Here is a 19,227-nt window from a genome sequence, read left to right as displayed (position 1 = left end):
CATTTATGCGTGACACAAGCTAGTGTGTGGGAATGATCTAGGGGGAAACACCCTAACCAACAGGGTAAAGGTTCCTAGATCAAACACTACCACCTTTGGGCATTTTTATGATAACAGAAGTCTTCAGCCACACTAAACTTGGGCTCGGATGTCTGGGGAGTTGTACTATGGTAATCCAAGTGAGCTCCCACATCCAAGACCAAAACCCAATTGAATTTGCAGTTAAAACTTCCACAGCCAGGCTACTGGTACAGGAACGCAGTCATGTGTAGACTGTTACTATGGCAGATGACACAATGGGTGCAGCAGTCCACTTGTAATATTTAACTTACGGCCCTTGTGTACATCGATACCATACACTAGAGACTTTTAGGTAATTTAAATAGGCCAATCAGGAGTATACCAATCTTACCACGTTGAAAGGATGAGGAGAAGTGCTTTATAACTGGTAAGTAGGGGTAAACTGCACAGAATCCTATAGCCAGTAAAAACAGGGTTCAGCAAAAAGGCAAAACAAAATTTTAATTAGGGTGACCCTGCAGAAAGGGAAATTTTCCAGCACCGCCACATGGGCATGCAGAGGGATCCCATCACAATCTCCCGAAATGTAGACAGCACTAGGCCAGAACTGGTTTTGTCATTTCCACTTAGGAAAGAAACAGACCTCTTCTTAGTAACAAAATCCATTTGCTTTGCTCTCATTCTTGTGTTTCCATGCCAGACATAAGCAATAAGAGGTTTTAGGGGGATGGGATATTCATTATCATCTTCTATTCCTAAACCACTATTATTGTCTCCTATACATTCATCCCTCCATCATTATGTCTGCTGTGTGCCTAAACTACTGTTCTTGATTTGAACATGCAGCAAACAGTAGGTACTACCAATAAGACGAGGCATCTGAAACACAGGAAGATTTGTCCAGGATAACACAATTAGATTAAATAGAGACATTCCAACCTAAAGTCATAATGCTGACAGGAGTCTACGTCTCTGCTTCTCATTCATCGTGCCTTCCTTATTCCATTAATGATGCCACATGATGTACAGAATGAAGTTATTGCATAGAGTTAAAGTAGTAAGTCACTCTGTGGACATCCATTTTTAACTACTCTCAAGGATTCACAAATCCCAGTTTTAAACTATTTTATTGGTAGACTGAGTTACAAAATGGCAACTGCCCCAGTGTTAGCAACTCCGCACAAGTATCACTCTTAGTTTTGTCTTGAAGAATTTACAGTCATGCTAAACAACCACTGCAAATTGTAAATGTCAATGCCTTTATACTAAACTTACAGTTACTTGCTTGACATCTTCCTCTGCCTCATCCTGAGAAGAATCGCCAGCTACAAAATGGACAAAGAAATCATGATGAACATTGCTACAAAAATATTGGCAGGAGGGAAATACAGGTTAGCATATATTATCCTCGTAGTGTACAAACATTTTACTGTTATGACTGTGGACAAGTGTTCTTAAACTGTTCAGTAAACTTTGCCCAGCCATTGGTTTCGGCAATTATCCACTAGCCTCTAAGAATTAAGCCCTAGTCCCTCAAGTTCAGATTCTACTTTGTGCCACCTATGGCACTCTACTATTAAAATCACTGCTGCTGCTATGAAAATTCTGTTCTCCAAAGCAGTCTTTAGTAATGGGTTTTGCTCAAGTAACCACAGCAGTATTTAAAACTCAACAAACTAGAAATACTTTACCTTCTGTACTGCACACATCATTTACCTTCATATGTTATCAATCCTCCACGAAGTCTAGCATAAGATATCCAAAGCAGTACTTAAACCAATCACATATATTGAGCAGTTCTGATAAAGTAAGTGCAGATATAGGTGAAGGAACCAACACCAGATTGACAAGCCCATCTTATCGTAATCCTCCAAAACGGCAGACTATGTATACTGCTTCAGGTTTATCTTTGTTTTTATTCAAATTGTCCTACTGTATATGTCCTAAGTACTTTTGAACACTGTTTCAGAAGATAACCAAGACTAGAAAGCAGTTTGATGCATTAACTAAGCTCAGCACAAAGACCATCCTTGTGGTATGCCTAAGCCTGAACAGCAGAAGAAAAGTCTTTCCCATGATTGTTCCATAACTACAAAACTGTTCTCTTTTACTGTTCTTACAGTCATATGGAAGGTCTGCATGATTTTGACTGACATAATTTGGACTCTGTGTAATCTGCCTTCAGTATATCACCAAGCCTTCTTCAATCGCCTAGCTGCATTCCAAAACAGTTATCCTTCAAACTAATTCCTCTCGCAGAGCTAGCTAATTCCGTTACCACCCTCAAAGCCACCACAGATGTACATGATGATGGACTTTCATTTGTCAAAGCTCTTTGAGTAACTAGTCAACACCTCCCTCACTGGAGTCATCATTCCAAAAGCTCTTATAACAGGCCAGATCTTCGCTCTACTGAAGAAAAACACATTAAAACCAGGTGACCTCACTGATAATCAGCCAATCGCTTATCATACCAAGATCATATCAAGACCAACCATTTTCTACCCAACTATCAATCCAGCTTCAGATAATGCTACAGTATCAAATTACTTTACACATCCTGGAGGCCACACTACTGGACCTGAAATCTCAAGAAAGGTTTCATTGGCAACATTTACCACCGGTTCTCCTCCTACCTGGCAAACTGACGCCAGTTTATTCACATGGCCTCCCATTCACCTACTGAGTACCAAAATAAGATAATTTTGTTCCTATACAGCAATTTCTTGCATTTTGGCTTGGCGTGCGCTATGCATATGTAAATGGTGACTTTAGAATGTGCAATGTATTAAATGAAAACTTATGTAAGAAGTGAGAACAACTCACTTTTCCTTACGAACGCTCCTGACTTCCTAAACAGTTTTTCTACTTCAATTAGATACTCCTGTTCCTTGGGCTCATCGAACATGTTGCCACTGATCCTGTATCGCTCTTTATGGATTTGTTGCTCCAAAGACTACCTGACTACATGCTGAAGACAGATAAGACTGTTATATTCATATTGTATGATATGTATTTTCCTTCACTCTTCCTCCTCTCAATTTGTAAACTTCGTACATGTTGTAGATGGGTCCACAAATGGGTCTAAGGCTTAGCAAACAAAAGTAAATACACGTTTTACCTTCATTAGCCGCTTCACGTTCCCGATGCTTGGCATCAGCTTTGTCCAGGTAGGTGAAGCTTGGCCTGAGCTGTAAAATCCCACGGAGAGGGGTTACATGAAGCTCACCTGCATCGCATCGAAAAAGACATTTTAATTTGGCATAAGTCCAAATAAGCCATCACCCCAGTCAAAATCACAACAATTTTTTTTATTTTTTTTACCAGAACAGTCCACATATGAAAAAGGTATGAAAAGTAGTGACATTATAATTGTCTAGATTAGGCCTAAAAATATGTACAGCAGACAGCGTTAATACCCAGTGTCTACTTTTACATTTTTGCTTTGGTCACACAACCAATTCTTGTTTTCCCGTGATATCCCATTCTGTGGATAACTCAACTGCCTCCTTCACCTCATTCTGCCAGATAGATGCAGCTCTACAGCAACATGAAAAAACACTTCTGTCCCACAGTATGGACAAGAAAAAAAATGCCCAAGAAACAGCAATAATAACGTTTAAACATTGCAGAGCCTTGCACGCTTAAGAATCCAGCATGTCTATTTGAGGGTATGTGGTCACACACTTAGTTTATGCTGTTTTGCAACATACATTTTTTGTTTTTCATTTTAATCATAACCTTACTTCAATTGTATTGTTAATGGATGTGATTTAAAAAATAATGTAGGTTAGGAAAAAATCAACTTCGGTTGGAAATCAAAAGAAAATCACCCACAAATAATGGGCAGCCAAGATAGAGTCTTGAAAGTAGCACACAGTTCACAAAAAGATATTTTTTTTTTTTTTTAAATAACGAGTACTAACTTCTTAGAATAGTTTTGCACCAGCCAAGAAGTAGGCTCCATGTAAACAAATGCAATATTCGAACAACGATCATGCTATTTGTCGCCATACAGTGATCAAATTTTATGCAGACTAGTGCAGCAATATAAAAAATCTGGTAAGGCACTGTTCAGGAGGCTGTAAGATTTCAATAAGAAGGTTGATGTACCAAAACAAATAAGTACTTTTCAATTATTCTGATAAAAGGGGGAAACCAAAACACTTAAACAAACGTATATTTGGCATGCACATTCAAACGTAATCTAAAAATCACATAGCCGTTTTATTCATGAATGTATGCCCTCAAAAATCATCAGTAAACAGGCACAGTTATAATAAGACTGCAAATAATGTGAACTTTAAAATAAAATGCAAATTAACCTTTTCTATAGATAGCTGCAGCGTAACGGGAAGTGTTGCTTGCAGCCTGTATGGAAGAAAAAACCTGTTTGTCCATAAGCTTCCTGCAAATAAAGAACAATATTTTTTTTTTTTATAATACAAGTAATAAAATGAATTAAAGAGCATGCAAAAATCTAAACAATTTGGAGCTTTAAACTGCAGAGGAACTTGATTCCAATAAAGGAATAATGCCAGAAATCACTGCTAACCCCATAAAGTTTCGCTCTTTGAACAGATCGGTTTTTCAAATTCTTTTTAGCAATGATGAGCAACATTGAAAAAAATGCTTTTTGACAATATTGTTGAGTATTAGCAGAAAAGAAGGAGAAAAAACAGAGGGAACAATGCTGCCATTTGGTAAACATAGTAAACAAAGTAAACATATAACAAAAGAACAATTCACCTACAATAAACACTCTAGATCCTGGAAGGGCCAGCAAATGAGTCCATGTTTCTAGAAAAATGACACAGAAACATGCCATGAGGCCAATGCTATTTGCAGGACACTCAGTCCTGGTTTAGTAAACATCGGCTTCCTTGGTGTTACTCATCCCTTGACAGTACCTCAAGACACTGCACTCTTTGAATAATGTTGCTAGAACTCCCTGAAGGTTTTAAAGTTCTGGTTATTGGGAAAAAAACATGATGTGATAGAACAAGAGAGAAATTCTTCTTCTCTTGGTCAGAAGAATCTTTGCAAAAACAATACTGGCCTCTCACGAAGAGCGAACTTTGCGCAGATTTTGATAATCTAACCTCAGCTTCCTTGGTAGGAATAGATGTCTTGAGCCTTGATAGACTCTTTACTGTTCCCAGAACGTGCCTCCTGGAATTGCATCCTCCAAATCAAATGCCTTGTGAATCAGCTCACAGGGCACAAGCAGGACTAACTGTCCAACAATACAGTCCATTGTTTTCCCAAGAAGGACACTGTGCTAAAAATACAACGTTATTTCAACATATATTGGTTTAAGTCTGACAGAACAAGAGAATATTTTGGCTGCGTACACTGGCATGACTTCTAGTACATTTGCTTGCCTGGTGCGTTGCAGCTAACTTTCTTTATAAAGTAGTGAGGTAAGCACTAATGTAGCTGGACCACTAGCCATTTTCAGGGCAAACTAGATCTCACATGTCTGAGAAGCGATGAGCTGTAACAATGAGCATTCCAATTTCTGACAGCATTTAGAAAACAACTATTTTCCACAATACTGTTTCTTGAGGGTATTCCCGATGGTCTTTCAGTCCGAAGGCACACATGGATTTGTACATGGTACTGTGTAAAGGATGAAATTTGACTTTTCTCGACACTGCCATCATTCTCTGACTGCTTTTTTTGACAGAGGCTCGAAAGGGCAAATAGATCTCTTGCACTAAAATACTGGTAGCTCATGTAGAACTATACAAGTATACGCAGTCACTTCAGCAGGAGGAGGCAGAAGCAATGCCAAATGGCCCTGTTTTTAACCAGAAGTTATCAGTTAAGACTTACGCAAAGCCATTTAAATCATGTTTACTAATTTCTTTGCACACACTCCTCTGCCTTTTCAAAGGGCTGTTCTACGGGTTCTTCTTCAGAAAGTTACTTAAAAAAAATAATAATAAATGCTACCACTTTGTCCTTAACTATAATAAATTAGTTGCTATGCTTTTCAAAGAAGAAAAAACCCTCAGCTTAAACAAACCTACATGTTCCTCTCTTGAAGAAACTCTGCACCAATTAGATCGTGCGGATATTTAATTCACTTGGCATATTTATTACAGGCACAAGCTTTTTTTGTCAGATTTCAGTCTGACATTCTATAGGTAGGTTTCTGGTACGAAAGGTACTCGAGGGAATGTGATGTGCGACAGAGTTGAGACACTGATTTTTTTTTTTTACTGTCAGTTTTTCACATTGTGAATCATGGCATCTTGATCGAATGCTTTGAAAGAGTCGGATTTCAAAGGACAGGTGAAACACACCTTGGCTTTTTGACCAAACTCCCATCAGTTTCACATCCTTAATTTCAGTCCCAGACACACATCCTTACATACAGAATCCCAGGGCTTCTGGCTCACAAACGTTGTTGTCAATCTCTACTTTGGCACTCGCTAATGAACTAGGGCAGTGGTTCCCAACCTGTGGTTTATGGACACATGGGCGACTGCAAAGCCTCCTAAGAGGGTCCATGACTGCTTAGAAAATTAACTAATATTAACACATTAATAAAGTGTATATACGTAAGGTGGCTAAATGTACAACTGAACATTTGAAAACGTACTGTACAAGTCAAGGAATTCGAATTTGAAGGCTAAAAATTAAACTAGTAACCTCAGATTGATTCGTGGTAGCAGTGCGGGTGCATCAGAACGTAGTATGGACAATGTGTGGCTTTGAATTTAGAAAAGCTCCTACCTTCCTGTTAGGATTTAACATTTTTATGGTGTTCAAATTTGATTTGCTTGCAAATTTAAAAAATGTGTTATCATTTGTGTAGGTGTTTGATGGAATGCTTGTTTCTGGGGTTTTTTTTTTTACGTATTGATTTGTGGTTGAAACCAACAATGTTTAGGCCTGGGCCCATGGCTTCCAGTAGTAACTCAGTGGGGGTCCCCAAATTCTAATAATGATTTAGTGGGGGACCCCAGGTTCCAGTAATGACAAAGAGGGGGTCCACAGAAGTCAAAAGTTTGGGAACCACTGAACTAATGCATCTTACACATTCATTTACTATACCAAACGAAAGTCAAATTTTACTGTGGTTGGACAGATCATGTACACGCTGGAACCTGCCTTGGATCGTGTCTTGCTGGGGTTAGGAAGTGAAACAGGACAGCTGCCAGAAGTGGATTTGCTCCAGACAGATTAGATTTCAGTTGGAAATATGTTACTATCGAAACACTTCTACTCAAGCAACAGTCTTTACCCAAGGATGTGAGATTAGCCCACTCAAGACTTTACAGCATATGAATAGTACAGCATGGGTAGTAACTGTGGCATATAAAAGCGACGACTGCCCAAGTACGAATTAAGGTGCTATGCCACACATTTCTACAGACTTGTCCCATCACTACTTTCAGTGGCCAGTAAAAGACGCATTAATCTATTAAAATATTTGAGCCTAATAAAAGTTCTGCAGTTGCAACTACAGCTCATCGTAGACGTGGGGATATTGCAGAGGTTAATGTTTCACCCACCAATTTAAGAGGTAGTATTCATTGTCTCACATTCTCTGATTGAGAAAAAAATAAGGATAATAAGTATGTATTTACACTCACATTTCTAACATCGCTGGTCTACAATATTCTACCTTAGTAAAACGTCAAAGGGTTCTATCCACAGGAATGGGACAAAGGTCCATATCACTGCCCCTTTCATCCCACAAGTACTACCTTTATCTAGCCAAACCAACATGGACATTGGCCATTTTGGTTGATCGTTCTACTAAAGTTATCTTGGAATTCCAAAACGCATCAATCCCTAGAGGTCCAAGAATATAACAGGAAGTACTGTTGCAAAGGTAATATGAAGACTAAATGAACCACATTTCAAAGAGATTAGGAACTTGGAAAATACTGAAACAGGGCGACTCTTAACGACAAATGAAATGGAGCAGGTTTGGTCCAGTGTGGAAATCTCAGAAGGATGAAAGGGAGGGATGGCCTGCAAGGATTAGAAACTGTAATATGTTCACTGAACACAGAAATCAGCAGCTATTGTCTCACTTACTGAGCAATCTTTTGGCTAACACATTCACTATATATTTCTAATGGCTCAACCATTCTAAGCACCCTAAGAAGTTCCACATCTCCTGTAGCACTTGCCTCTCATCGCCCACCACCTCACCCAGCCATTTCGATCTGTAAATTAAACTTCACATCTTTCTCTGCTACATCCTCTTAGGAAATGGTGTCTTTAGTTAAAAGTGTCAGCCTCTGCTGTAGCCGGTCATCTCTGGCCTCAGAAACCATATTTGTGGCTATCCTCTTGAAAACTCTGCTCTATAAATTGTTCATGATTAACCTCTGCACTGGTGTTTTAAAAAGTTCTGTCTTCAATTAACAGTTTCACAGGAAACAGAAATAAAGATTAAACACAAACATCAACCCTTCTTCCACTGGCTACGACCCAGTCACTCAAATGCCCCTTTCTCTTAAAAAAGGTAATCTAGTGCTATAAATCTTTCGAGTAATTACAAATGGCTGAAATTATTTTCAAGCATTCCATCCATTGCGATTTTGCATACTTCAATATATATTTCATACGCATGTTGCTCTCGCCACTGATGTTTATCATCTTTGCACATCCAAATCAACTCATCCACCCTTATAGCATTGTGGTTTGCAGACATTTAAACTTTAATGCAAAGTACACAAGCATATTTAAAGTGCTGTACACTGAACACAGAGCTTAACAGCTCAATTACACACACAGATAGCTAGTGCAGAAGTGAAGTGGTAATATCTTCCATCCCCTATTCTGCATCTACTACTAAAATAAAGAGATTCATTGCTTTCAGCTATGGACCACGTTTTATCGGCATACTTATCACGGGCATATTTATTGTTCTATAACCCTGCTATAAATAAATTCACATGGAACACAAAGAAAAACTGTTATTAACCACCAAATCAGTCCAGTATTGTCCAGAAGCTCTATTAACCATCACTGGTATTTTAAGGGTTATCTGCTCTACAGGGTAAACGGAAAAAGCTTCAGAAGTATGTCACCCAAGTAGTGATCTCATACAGAATCCACATTTTTAGTCTGTGTTGTGTTTACATGTATAGGTGTGCTGGTCACTGAAGTGGCAAAGTGGTTGAAAATTGATAGACTGTAACGTGGCCTAAGCTACTGTCGTTGGGAGAAGCCTTTGCAAGCCTTCTTCCATCACCTTTGGGTATTCCTCAGTGCGAGACAGGGGTCTCATATTCACTGTTCCTCACTTATGAGGCCTAAATAGGACAAAACAGGTCTAGGGCTGATTGTGCTCTTGTTTGGAGGAAACCTCTCCTGGCACTTCCAGACCCACTGTTCCTACTGGAGCACAAGCAAGGGTGATTTGCGCATCGCTAGTCTCTATATCATTATGGGAGAAAAACAATGGACAGAAATGTAAACCAGGCAATTGTCAGCAGATGAGATAGCAAATGCTTTTCTTGTTTTTTGAGAGAGATGAACCACATTGCCCTCGCCTATGGAATACATTACAATGCAGGTGTATGCACTTTAGTCCCAGACCCTTAGTCATGTCCCATGCCAAGTAACTGAATATTTACAGAGGACATAGCAAGGAGTAAGCATAAAACTTACGTTGAATAAGTGTTGGATTCATCAATACTGGTGCCATCTACGTTGAGGGCAATTTGTTCACCTTTGCTGCGACAATAATTGGGGCTTACTGTATCAATAGCCATTTCCAGTTCAACCTGAAATTCATAAATATTTTTTAAAAGTAACCTTAAACAACTCCACACTTATCTATTTACAATAAACAGTTGACAAATAACACCCCAATCTGGTCACTAAATATTAAATAATGGACTGGTATGCACAAACAAATTTTCAAAAACTGCTTTACATTCAGTTTTTACACCCTTGCTTACAGTACTCAAATTTTCCAACTAAGCTGGACGGAAGATGAGTATCTTTCACAAATTACACATATCAAAGTATAAAATAAGATTAGTAATAAATAATTTACTTAGGACACTGAATTACCAGACTAGTTTTTATTTTGAGAGGCAAGTTTTGCAAGCGCCTGCTCTGTATTGGTTTGATCTTAATATAGACTATTATTTAAAAAGCAACCTACTGAGGTCTAAAGATGAGAAGTTAGAACACTAAGCATTCTGACTTTAAAAAGGACCTGAGCGTCCTTCTCGATTTAACTTTTAACTCTATTTTTAAATAGTCTCGTTCAGCTACCAGTTCAGATCCATCAATTTTGTCCAAAGCACACCACTACATAGTCAAGAATGAATACATTAGACATTGATGCTAGTAAACAACTCATTCTTTTGTATCACAAAATCACTATAAAACCTGCCACTTTGCACAGAATAGCAAGTATCACAGGTATAATAGCACTAACTTAAGCATTTCCATTGCCTTTTGTAATATTGGGAAACAGTAGGTTTTCCTAAGGTACACCGTGATGTGGCTAGAACTTCATTTGAATGCTGAAAAGGTTCTATCACTTAAAAAAAAGAAATAATGCACAATGGGACTGGTGACTATGATCAAATACCATTATCTTGGGATGTCTCACCTTTAATCACACTGATGCAGATAAAAACAAATTGCCACTTTTGAGATGAAACAGTAATCAAATAGTTGAGACATACGATGAATGACATCAAATGCAATGGGTTTGAGAATTGTCCCCATTTGCATATAGTTTCCAAAAAGCCTTACTGCGTGGAGTGGAGTGTTGGGTAGGATGGGTTCATTTTAAAACACTTGGGACTTTGTCAATCGTTTAGAGGAATCTGCAATGTCCTCACACATACCGTGCTTCAAGGTACCAATTCAAATAATGCAGGCATCCACCCTATGAAGATTTTAAAAGGTCATAAATGACAGAAAAGCAAAATATTTAAGATTGCATGCTTCAAAGGCAAATGATCCATGATTAACACAGAAGAGGTGTCTAGAACAGCAAAAGGAAATCGGCAAGAGAAGGCCCAAGCTCACTGCACCCAATTCAGTCCCAGTATCTTCCATGTCTTCACCACACCCCAGGTAAACAAGAGATCAGCAGCAGACCGAGAAGGAAAAAAACTGCAGCTTGCTAGGATCCCACCAAATAGGACTCGGGCAGTAAAAAAAACAAAAAAAAGAAAAAAGAGAAGAGGAAAGCCACACCTTGGTGGAAAGTCTGTATGCAAAACCCATTTCTATTTTTTAATAATGGTTTGTGACAATGTTTCCTGCGTAAGAGCTAAAGCCCATAGCCCATGGATGCCCGTCCTTGGAGAAAAGTACCTAGAATGTGACAACTTGCAGTACACCCCACTGTCCTACCTCACCAGATGCGCTCTACCACAAATCATGAGGCAATGAGGTAGACCACTTAATTTCTCGTCTATCAATGTGTTTGCTCTCATTTAATTGCTGTGTCGTTTAATGGGGTTTGGCCACAGAAGCAACAACCACATCAAGCACAGGATGTCTGTGCAACACATGCTGGAAGGGCACAGGATGCTGCTCTGTATTTTCTCTGTGACCTGGGAGCTACTGCTTTCACAGTGGTTAGTAACGCACCCTTTACTGGCTCTGTGAAGTTACCAGTCTGGCCATCTGCAGTTGCCAATGAAACAAAAGGAGGTTCAAGTACCTAAAGTAAGAACTTGTAAAGGTGAGATTATAGCTAGGCAATGCCCTATGAATTAACCTTCTTTCATGTAGACTGTAATCAAGTGCACATTGTTTCAATAGAACACTATAGGCCAGATGTACGACAAAAAGGAATAGTGATTTCCTGTGGAAATCGATATTCCTAATGTAGAAAACTCTTCTGAGTTTCACTAGCAATTCCTAATGGGTCGCAGACAGGCCTACCTAATGCATATTAATGAAGTTGGTCGCAATTTGCGCCCCCTAGGATTCCCTGCCATCACAAGGATGGTGACCTGTTTGGGTCAGCAGACAGCCATGTCTCTGATTGCGTTTAAATAAAACATTTTTTAATGCAGGTCATTATCCTTAAAAGGAAAATAGGATGCGTTTAAAAAGAAAAATGAAACATTTAAGTTTCTTTTTATAAGAGTGGTCATGCTCTTAAACAAATAAATGACAAAAAAAAAAATCTACCTCTTTCCATTTGCGAATGAGTTACCACCAGTGTTAAAATGGTGGTTAGGAATTACTGTTTTGCAACCAGAATTTAATCGCAGAACAGTAATAAATACCATATCCATTTGGTATCTGGATGGGACTCTACTTTCCAGGATGTGGAGGTTAGGGAATTTTCAAATGGGATCTTGTTTCATGGACAAGAAAGAGTAATCTGAGACCTTGACTTTTCAGACTAATTACCGTGATGGACCTTTGAATTTACCCCAGTCTCTACATCAGGTCTATATATACGAAGGAGTATCCAAGGTTGTGTGCAGGATGGTCTCTAGGCGGACATACAGGCCTCTAACCGGGGGCTGGTGTGGCTGCTCCAAAAGACCTGTGCCACTTTTCCAAAACAAAAAGAGGGCAAGAGTGGAGCAGTGTAAGATGGTGAAAGAGAACCAACATGGTAGTGTGGCAGTGCAATAAAACACCATGGCACAAGATACACTGGGTGCCCACTGGAGAGATGGATTGACAACCCTCACAAATAGTACAGATCCCGAGATGAACCTGGAATTAGCACAAAGAAAGGTGTTGGAATGCCTCCTCAACCCGCGATGTAGCTAGCAACCTCTGTCACATACAATTTCTCAACATGCCCAGCCACGAGTCATATCCAAACATATGACGGAATGTCCCTTTCTCAAATGTATTTTTCAGATCCGGAGCAGTCAGGAGAAAAAGGGGGGGGGGCGAGAGGGGAGAAATCCAGTGATTTCACCTGGGGTCAAGGCATATAAAGAAAGAAAGGAAAGCAAGGACTAAAGTTAGCATCCCTAAAATGTTTGTCACATTCCAGAAGTTTTAGATCAGTGGTTCCCAACCTTTTGGCTTCTGTGGACCCCCACTTTATCATTACTCAAACCCGGGGACCCCCACGGAATCATAATTCAAATCCAGGGACCCCCCACTGAGTCATTACTGAAAGCTGGGGATTTAATCTGTTAATATTATTTAATTTTCTAAGAAGTCATGGACCCCCTGCTGAGGCTTTGCGGACCCCCAGGGGTCCCCGGACCAGAGGTTGGGAACCACTGTTTTAGATAGTATCAGAAAATAAGATCAAGTCCTTCGCCTAGATAATGAGATGCATTGAAGTGTAGCATTCCTCAGAGCAAATAAAGAGAAACTATTTAGCACCATGGAGAGTTGCAAGGGCACCGATTTCCAATAGTGTGCTTCAGACAAGTTGAGGTGTGAGTAAATAATTAAACTGTAGGCGAGCAAGGCCGGAGTGGTCTGTGTCAGTGCACTCTGGATGCCAAGAGAGACAGAAAGTCCACACCATGGTTCCAGACTTTCACTCGGACAGTGTGGTTCTCCTGGATGTATTAAAGGTTTCATGCTGCTAAGGTGGAAGTGAAAAAATGAGGACTGACAGGCACAGTGCAGAGGGAGAGATCACACAGTTGGCAAACCGTTAAGGTACAAAAACATACAGACAACTAGGCTACATTCAGCAAGGCTGCTTATAATGGCTACTTATGATGAGGAGATCTATGTCTGTGCACGTGGAAGTTGTTTTTGGCAGTTGTCTAGGGCAGTGGTTCCCAACCTTTTGACTTCAATGGACCCCCCCCCCCCACTTTATCATTACTGGAACCCGGGGACCCACACTGAATCATTAATGGAATCAAGGGACCCCCTACTCAGTCATTACTGAAAGCTGGGGACCTAATCTGTTAATATTATTTAATTTTCTAAGCAGTCGCGGACCCCCTGAGGAGGCTTCGCGGACCACAGGTTGGGAACCACTGGTCTAGGGTGCTCGATAGGATAACTAGAGGAGGTGGAGAGGGGATTAGTCGTCATCTCTGAAGGGTCCAATTCATTTAGGTAAACAAAACTGCTATATACAAGCCAAAGGATCGCATAAGTTCAACCAATAAATTCAAATGTGTAAAAAAAAAATTTTTTAAAAGAGTCTGGCAGCCTTTACATCGAGACATTAATACAGGCCAAAAGGGACTTGCATTTCAAGCAAGAGTGAAAAATGGAGAACATTATATTCCTGGATTTGTGAATGTTAAACATCGGAATTAATATTTCATTTAAATTATTTCCACGCCACCAGCCAATGAAGTGCCATTTCAACAGTTAATAGGTTCAGTATAAGAAAAGAGTACACACTCACTGGATAAGTTTAGTATTTTTCAATTAATTTCCAAATACTAAATAAATTGCATTTTTTCTAGATGATGTGCTTCACACAGGAATAAAATACTGATCCAACCTTTTGCTGCTTTGGTTTTATCTTTGCTGATAAATGAGTCATGTCGTTATACGTCATGGCTGCGGGTCGAATGGGATACTAGAAGACAAAATTAAACCTCACATTAATATGTAACAGAAACATTGGGCATAAACACTTTTTACATTAGAGTGATTAAAAAACATGCTAATATATTGGCCTTGGATAAAGTAGACACATATGCCATGATAAAAACAAGCGTAATTCCGTACTGACATAATGTATTCAATGATGAACCATAGCGTTCATTTGTCGCATTCATAAGTGCCCTCTAAGCTCTCTCCTCCTTCTGTGCTTAATGTGTGCAACCAACTATGGTGATTTGTACAGATACAAGTAGTCAGCATATTGCGACAGTCACCGAAACTACATTAAGAAATGAAGTTGATATGAGTGGACAAGTGTGTACTGTAAACAGTCTTTACTGTATGCAGAGAGTTTACCGTGTACCAGATTGTTTGCAGACAGCGAAACTCTCCTGAGAAATAGACTACGGAGTAGTAGAAAGTGCAGGAAATGCTTGGTCTCACGGTTCTCTTGGTAAAGTCTCTTTCAGATGCACTACCTCATGTGGCCACTCCTTAACGTATTCCCCATTTCTGTATTCCTTGAAACTGTTCTCGCTACCACTGGACAACAGAGGACTGGGATTTGGCTGCTTCTGTTGAAAACAGGTTCTCGCAGCTTCCCAACAAGATCTGGTAACTGATGTTGACCAAAGCTACCCCGTCTTATTAGGGGCTGAGGAGGTTGCTTACACCTAAGAAAGTTGGTTTGCAGCCCACCCCTTTTATATGGTTGCTTGTGAATTCATGGCTGCATTATGTTTGAGCCCACTGCTTCGGATTTGTGCTCCAATGCAACAAAATACAGCAAAATATGTTAACTGAGCAACAAATGTATAATTTGTCACTGAGGTTTAGTGAAACAACGTTTTCTATTTGAAACAAAAGAGCAATTGAGGCAAATTGTGATTTTATCCACTATTTAAAAAAAACACCAACATTTTTAGGACGTTGGTTCTTCTATTCAAGCAGTAGCTACCATCTTAGGGGGTCTTTTAAAAAGACAGAACTTTAGCACTCACCTGAAAAAGGAAAAGCTTCTCCGACAAGCTTTTGGCCAGATATACATCAACCTAGAAGAAAGGCAAATGTATCAATCCCCTGAATTAAAGTAAGAAACAAACCATTTTAAGAGTAAGCCATATTTTCTACTCCCACGCACACCCATGAAAGAGCAGAGAAGCAGCCTAGCACGGTAGCATGTGTAGTAATGGGATAAATGTCAAAAACAAGAGACATCCTGCCTAGGATCCCTTTTTCATCCTAATTTCAGATGTGTCTGCGACTTTGAGTTCTCTTATTTTGAAACACACAGGATTAAAGTGTATTCTTGCATACAATTTAGAAGCATGGCAGCGCCCCTATCCAACAACGTAACTTCTTCACTTAGATTACTGAAGAATCAAGGTTTAATTGACATAAAATTGGTGTGTAAATATTTGTACCATATACAAGAGCTACCCCCAGTCAAATGCCCATGCGTATGCAATCAATTAAAAGGTTAATCATTAAATAGTACTGTTAATATACAGCAGTTGAGGTCTACTCTAAGACTGATACTGAAGGACTGTAAATCAATCAGTAAAGCTAGAATCAAATACTGGACACTTGAAATGGGTGCACTAACTACCACGTGACCTGACAGTAAAGAGCCACGGGCAAGGGTGACTTTGTTAATTAAGACTATATGGTGTCCTTCAGAGGGAAAGGGCAAGAACAATAGGACCAAAGTGTGAGAGGAGGCTGGAAGTTAGAAAAGTGCACGGTTTAAACACGGAGGTAGCACGTCACAAAGTTTATGCTCTTACTTCCTGTATAATTGGGTCATCCTCCTCCTCGGCCATGCTATGCTTTAGTAGGAAACGTAACTACACAGGGTTCCTTCAGAACTCTAAAATACAACAAAGAAGAGGATTTATTTTAGCGTTCCACTGTGAAGCTGTTATCGATTATTACACTAGGCAACATATATATATATATATATATATATATATATATATATATATATATACACACACACACACACACACACTAAAAGAAACAGAAAAGGTTAGAGAGACATATTTAGGTATGATAAAAAAAAAGAAAGAAAACCTTAAAAATTCACTGAACCAAAAGGTTAAAGTAGCATTATAGTTAGAGGAATATTTCAGTGATATTAACACTTTGAACTAAAAAAAAACAAAAAACACAGAAATTCACCAGTCACCGTTAGCAGAGCCAACTATAACTTGCACCCCCGCCAAGCCCTGCTTATGACCTCACATATTACATCACTCATCACAAGTTCTATAACATCATTTATGACATCAAGTGTGGCATCTCAAATGACATCAGGCACTGTGGCCTTCCCCCTTAAAGGCAGCCAACCTCGCACTGCGCAGGGCCTTCAGTCGTGCACAGCGGTGGGGGAGGGGGTTTGGCCACAGGGCCTGGCCTGGAGACCCAATCTCCAATGTCTCGGAGGTTGGGGTTCCTGGGCCATTAATTGATATGTGACAGGAGTCGCGCCCCTCCTCAGTTTGAAAAAATGTGAGCCACGGTGTGGGCTCCTCAGGGCCTCTGATGGCTTGTGGAGGGAGAAGCCATGTGCCCCTGCATCCTCATACACAATATATATAGTGAAGATTCGTCAAACGAGGCCAAAGTGATTAGCAAACCAAAAACAGCTCTATTTATTGAAAAGCAGATCTAACTAGAACTACCTAGCAGAGAGGCTGATAGCTAGAGAGACAGACAAGGCATAGTCATACCTCTATAGATATGGTTGACACCTCCCTTCATGGGAAATAGAATTTCTGCCCCTTAATAACTTTTGGGCATCTCGTCTAATTCACACCGAACACAAAGGACACAACCTTTCACATCAGCACGTCAAATTTGGTGCAGATTAGTCCAAGGGATCTAAATTATTATGACTGATGTTCCAAATGGAGGCACCTTTCAAAAACAGGAGACTCACCAAAGAACTAAAAAAAAAAAAAATGCTTAATAAAAGTTCAAGTTTTACATGCATATTATGTCAGGCTCCATGCTTAGACTTTTCATGGTTTGGTAAATTATTTTCCTACCATTTGAGTTATTAAAATAAAAAAATAAAATAAAAAGGAAATACCAGTTGTCCAACATGCATGAGTAAGTGTTGAATGTATCCATAAATGCTCACTAAAAACAGATAAATCTTCACAACCAATGGAAGTAGAGTTCATGATTCGTGTAGTTTCGCACCCATTTCAGATATTCAGAAGAATTACTCACTGCAAAAATGACAAAAAGTAAAGCATGCAGAGAACTCACCCTGAGAAAGCCCATGCCCTAGCAGACAACTGTAAAACCAGCACAACTTAATTTAATTCAAAACTTATGTTTGTTATTAAAAATCAGACCTACTTCAATGTTCGCAATCATCAAGCTAAACACATCACAAAACTCATCATGGGCAAGCATGGCATCCCGACTAGTCCAGTCTGTCCCTCTTACTGACCCAACTGTGTGTGTAACACTGGTGTCACACACACACACACACACGTTATATTGAATGCACACATTAGACCTAATCCAGTGCTTCATAGCAACAAACTAAACATTTAAACTTGCCAGGCCCAGACACCACTCCCACCAGAAGGCGTAAGCATCAACTAAAACACATCAACAAACCAAACTCTAATAAAGTTTTGCAAAAGAAAGATCAATAGATTCTTAAAACTTAATGGTGTAAATTGTATTATTAATGTAAATAAACAAAACTGACCTCTACATGAAGCAATGTTTGGGGTTTGTTGGTACACAAACAAATAAGACACAGATACCCTTACTGAACATATCATATTGTGTAGGTATGAAAGAGTTCACTGGTATGGTTGGCCCCTCTGCTAGAAATAATGTATATTTAATATGAAAGTAATTTATTGATTAAAAAAAAAAAGCTCTTCACGCCACACTCCTGTCACTCCTAAGCACTGTAAATAACAGATACTGTTACTGACCTCTGAGAGAAGGAATGAGTTGGCCAATTTTCAGATTTGTTAGCCACAGATCACAGCAGATGCCTGCAGCAAATGTTAACGCATCAACTCATTTTGTCACATTAGAAGGAAACGAGCAATAGATCAGTTGATGCCAGGAGGTGTATTAACATTCAGATACTTCATTACTTGAAAGACTACTTTAAACAGCAGTACTGATTTTGCAGAGAAGGAAAATGGTGATGCCTACAATTGTATCAGGTTATTCATCTGGCTATTTGAGAAATTACATCATAAATCTGCATTTGGTTCCCACTTCAAATAAACACTTTAATTGTGGGAAGAAAATTATTATACAACGAATTACCTTTTTATCTGTATGGGTATAATAATTAATATGAAAAGACTAATAAGGCTTATGTATTTTACCAAACCTAGGTAGTTTTTTCAAGAGAGCAAATTATATTTTATATAATATGGGGTAACGTATGTCCAACTAAACATTACAATGGTATTCTGAACTTCAAACAATGCAGATGCATCAGACCAAGTGTTCTTAGGGGGCCTCGGAACTCCTCACTGAGTTGTGAAATACTTTTAATGTACAACTAGGGGTTATTATTTCATATAAGAGGTGTTTCAACAGACCACTAGTTGTACCAAAGCGATCTTGTTTTATTTCTCCATTCTGAGACTTGAAGTTTTGCTCCTAGTTTAGAATATCAGAGTATGAGACTCGGGAAAGCAAAGA

At 39.2% G+C, this 19,227-nt stretch overlaps 1 protein-coding gene across 2 annotated transcripts in view; it reads right to left on the bottom strand.

Annotated features, from left to right (window-relative positions):
* Positions 1-19,227, bottom strand: part of POLR3E (RNA polymerase III subunit E) — a 205,228-nt gene that overhangs the window by 150,021 nt on the left and 35,980 nt on the right. The window contains exons 2-8 of one of the 2 annotated variants that reach the window (XM_069210304.1): positions 16,320-16,402; positions 15,534-15,584; positions 14,330-14,506; positions 9,664-9,779; positions 4,347-4,429; positions 3,143-3,250; positions 1,297-1,346 (exon numbers count right to left, since the gene is read on the bottom strand). In XM_069210304.1, coding sequence (XP_069066405.1) covers positions 1,297-1,346; positions 3,143-3,250; positions 4,347-4,429; positions 9,664-9,767 — 345 coding nt within the window. In that variant the 5' untranslated portion in view covers positions 9,768-9,779; positions 14,330-14,506; positions 15,534-15,584; positions 16,320-16,402. The remainder of the gene's footprint in view (positions 1-1,296; positions 1,347-3,142; positions 3,251-4,346; positions 4,430-9,663; positions 9,780-14,329; positions 14,507-15,533; positions 15,585-16,319; positions 16,403-19,227) is intronic. The other variant, XM_069210303.1, reaches the window with a different exon arrangement.

This window comes from Pleurodeles waltl, chromosome 10, assembly GCF_031143425.1.
Source record: "Pleurodeles waltl isolate 20211129_DDA chromosome 10, aPleWal1.hap1.20221129, whole genome shotgun sequence".
In the NCBI taxonomy this organism is placed as follows: domain Eukaryota; kingdom Metazoa; phylum Chordata; class Amphibia; order Caudata; family Salamandridae; genus Pleurodeles; species Pleurodeles waltl.
This window is presented reverse-complemented; position numbering and strand designations above follow the sequence as displayed.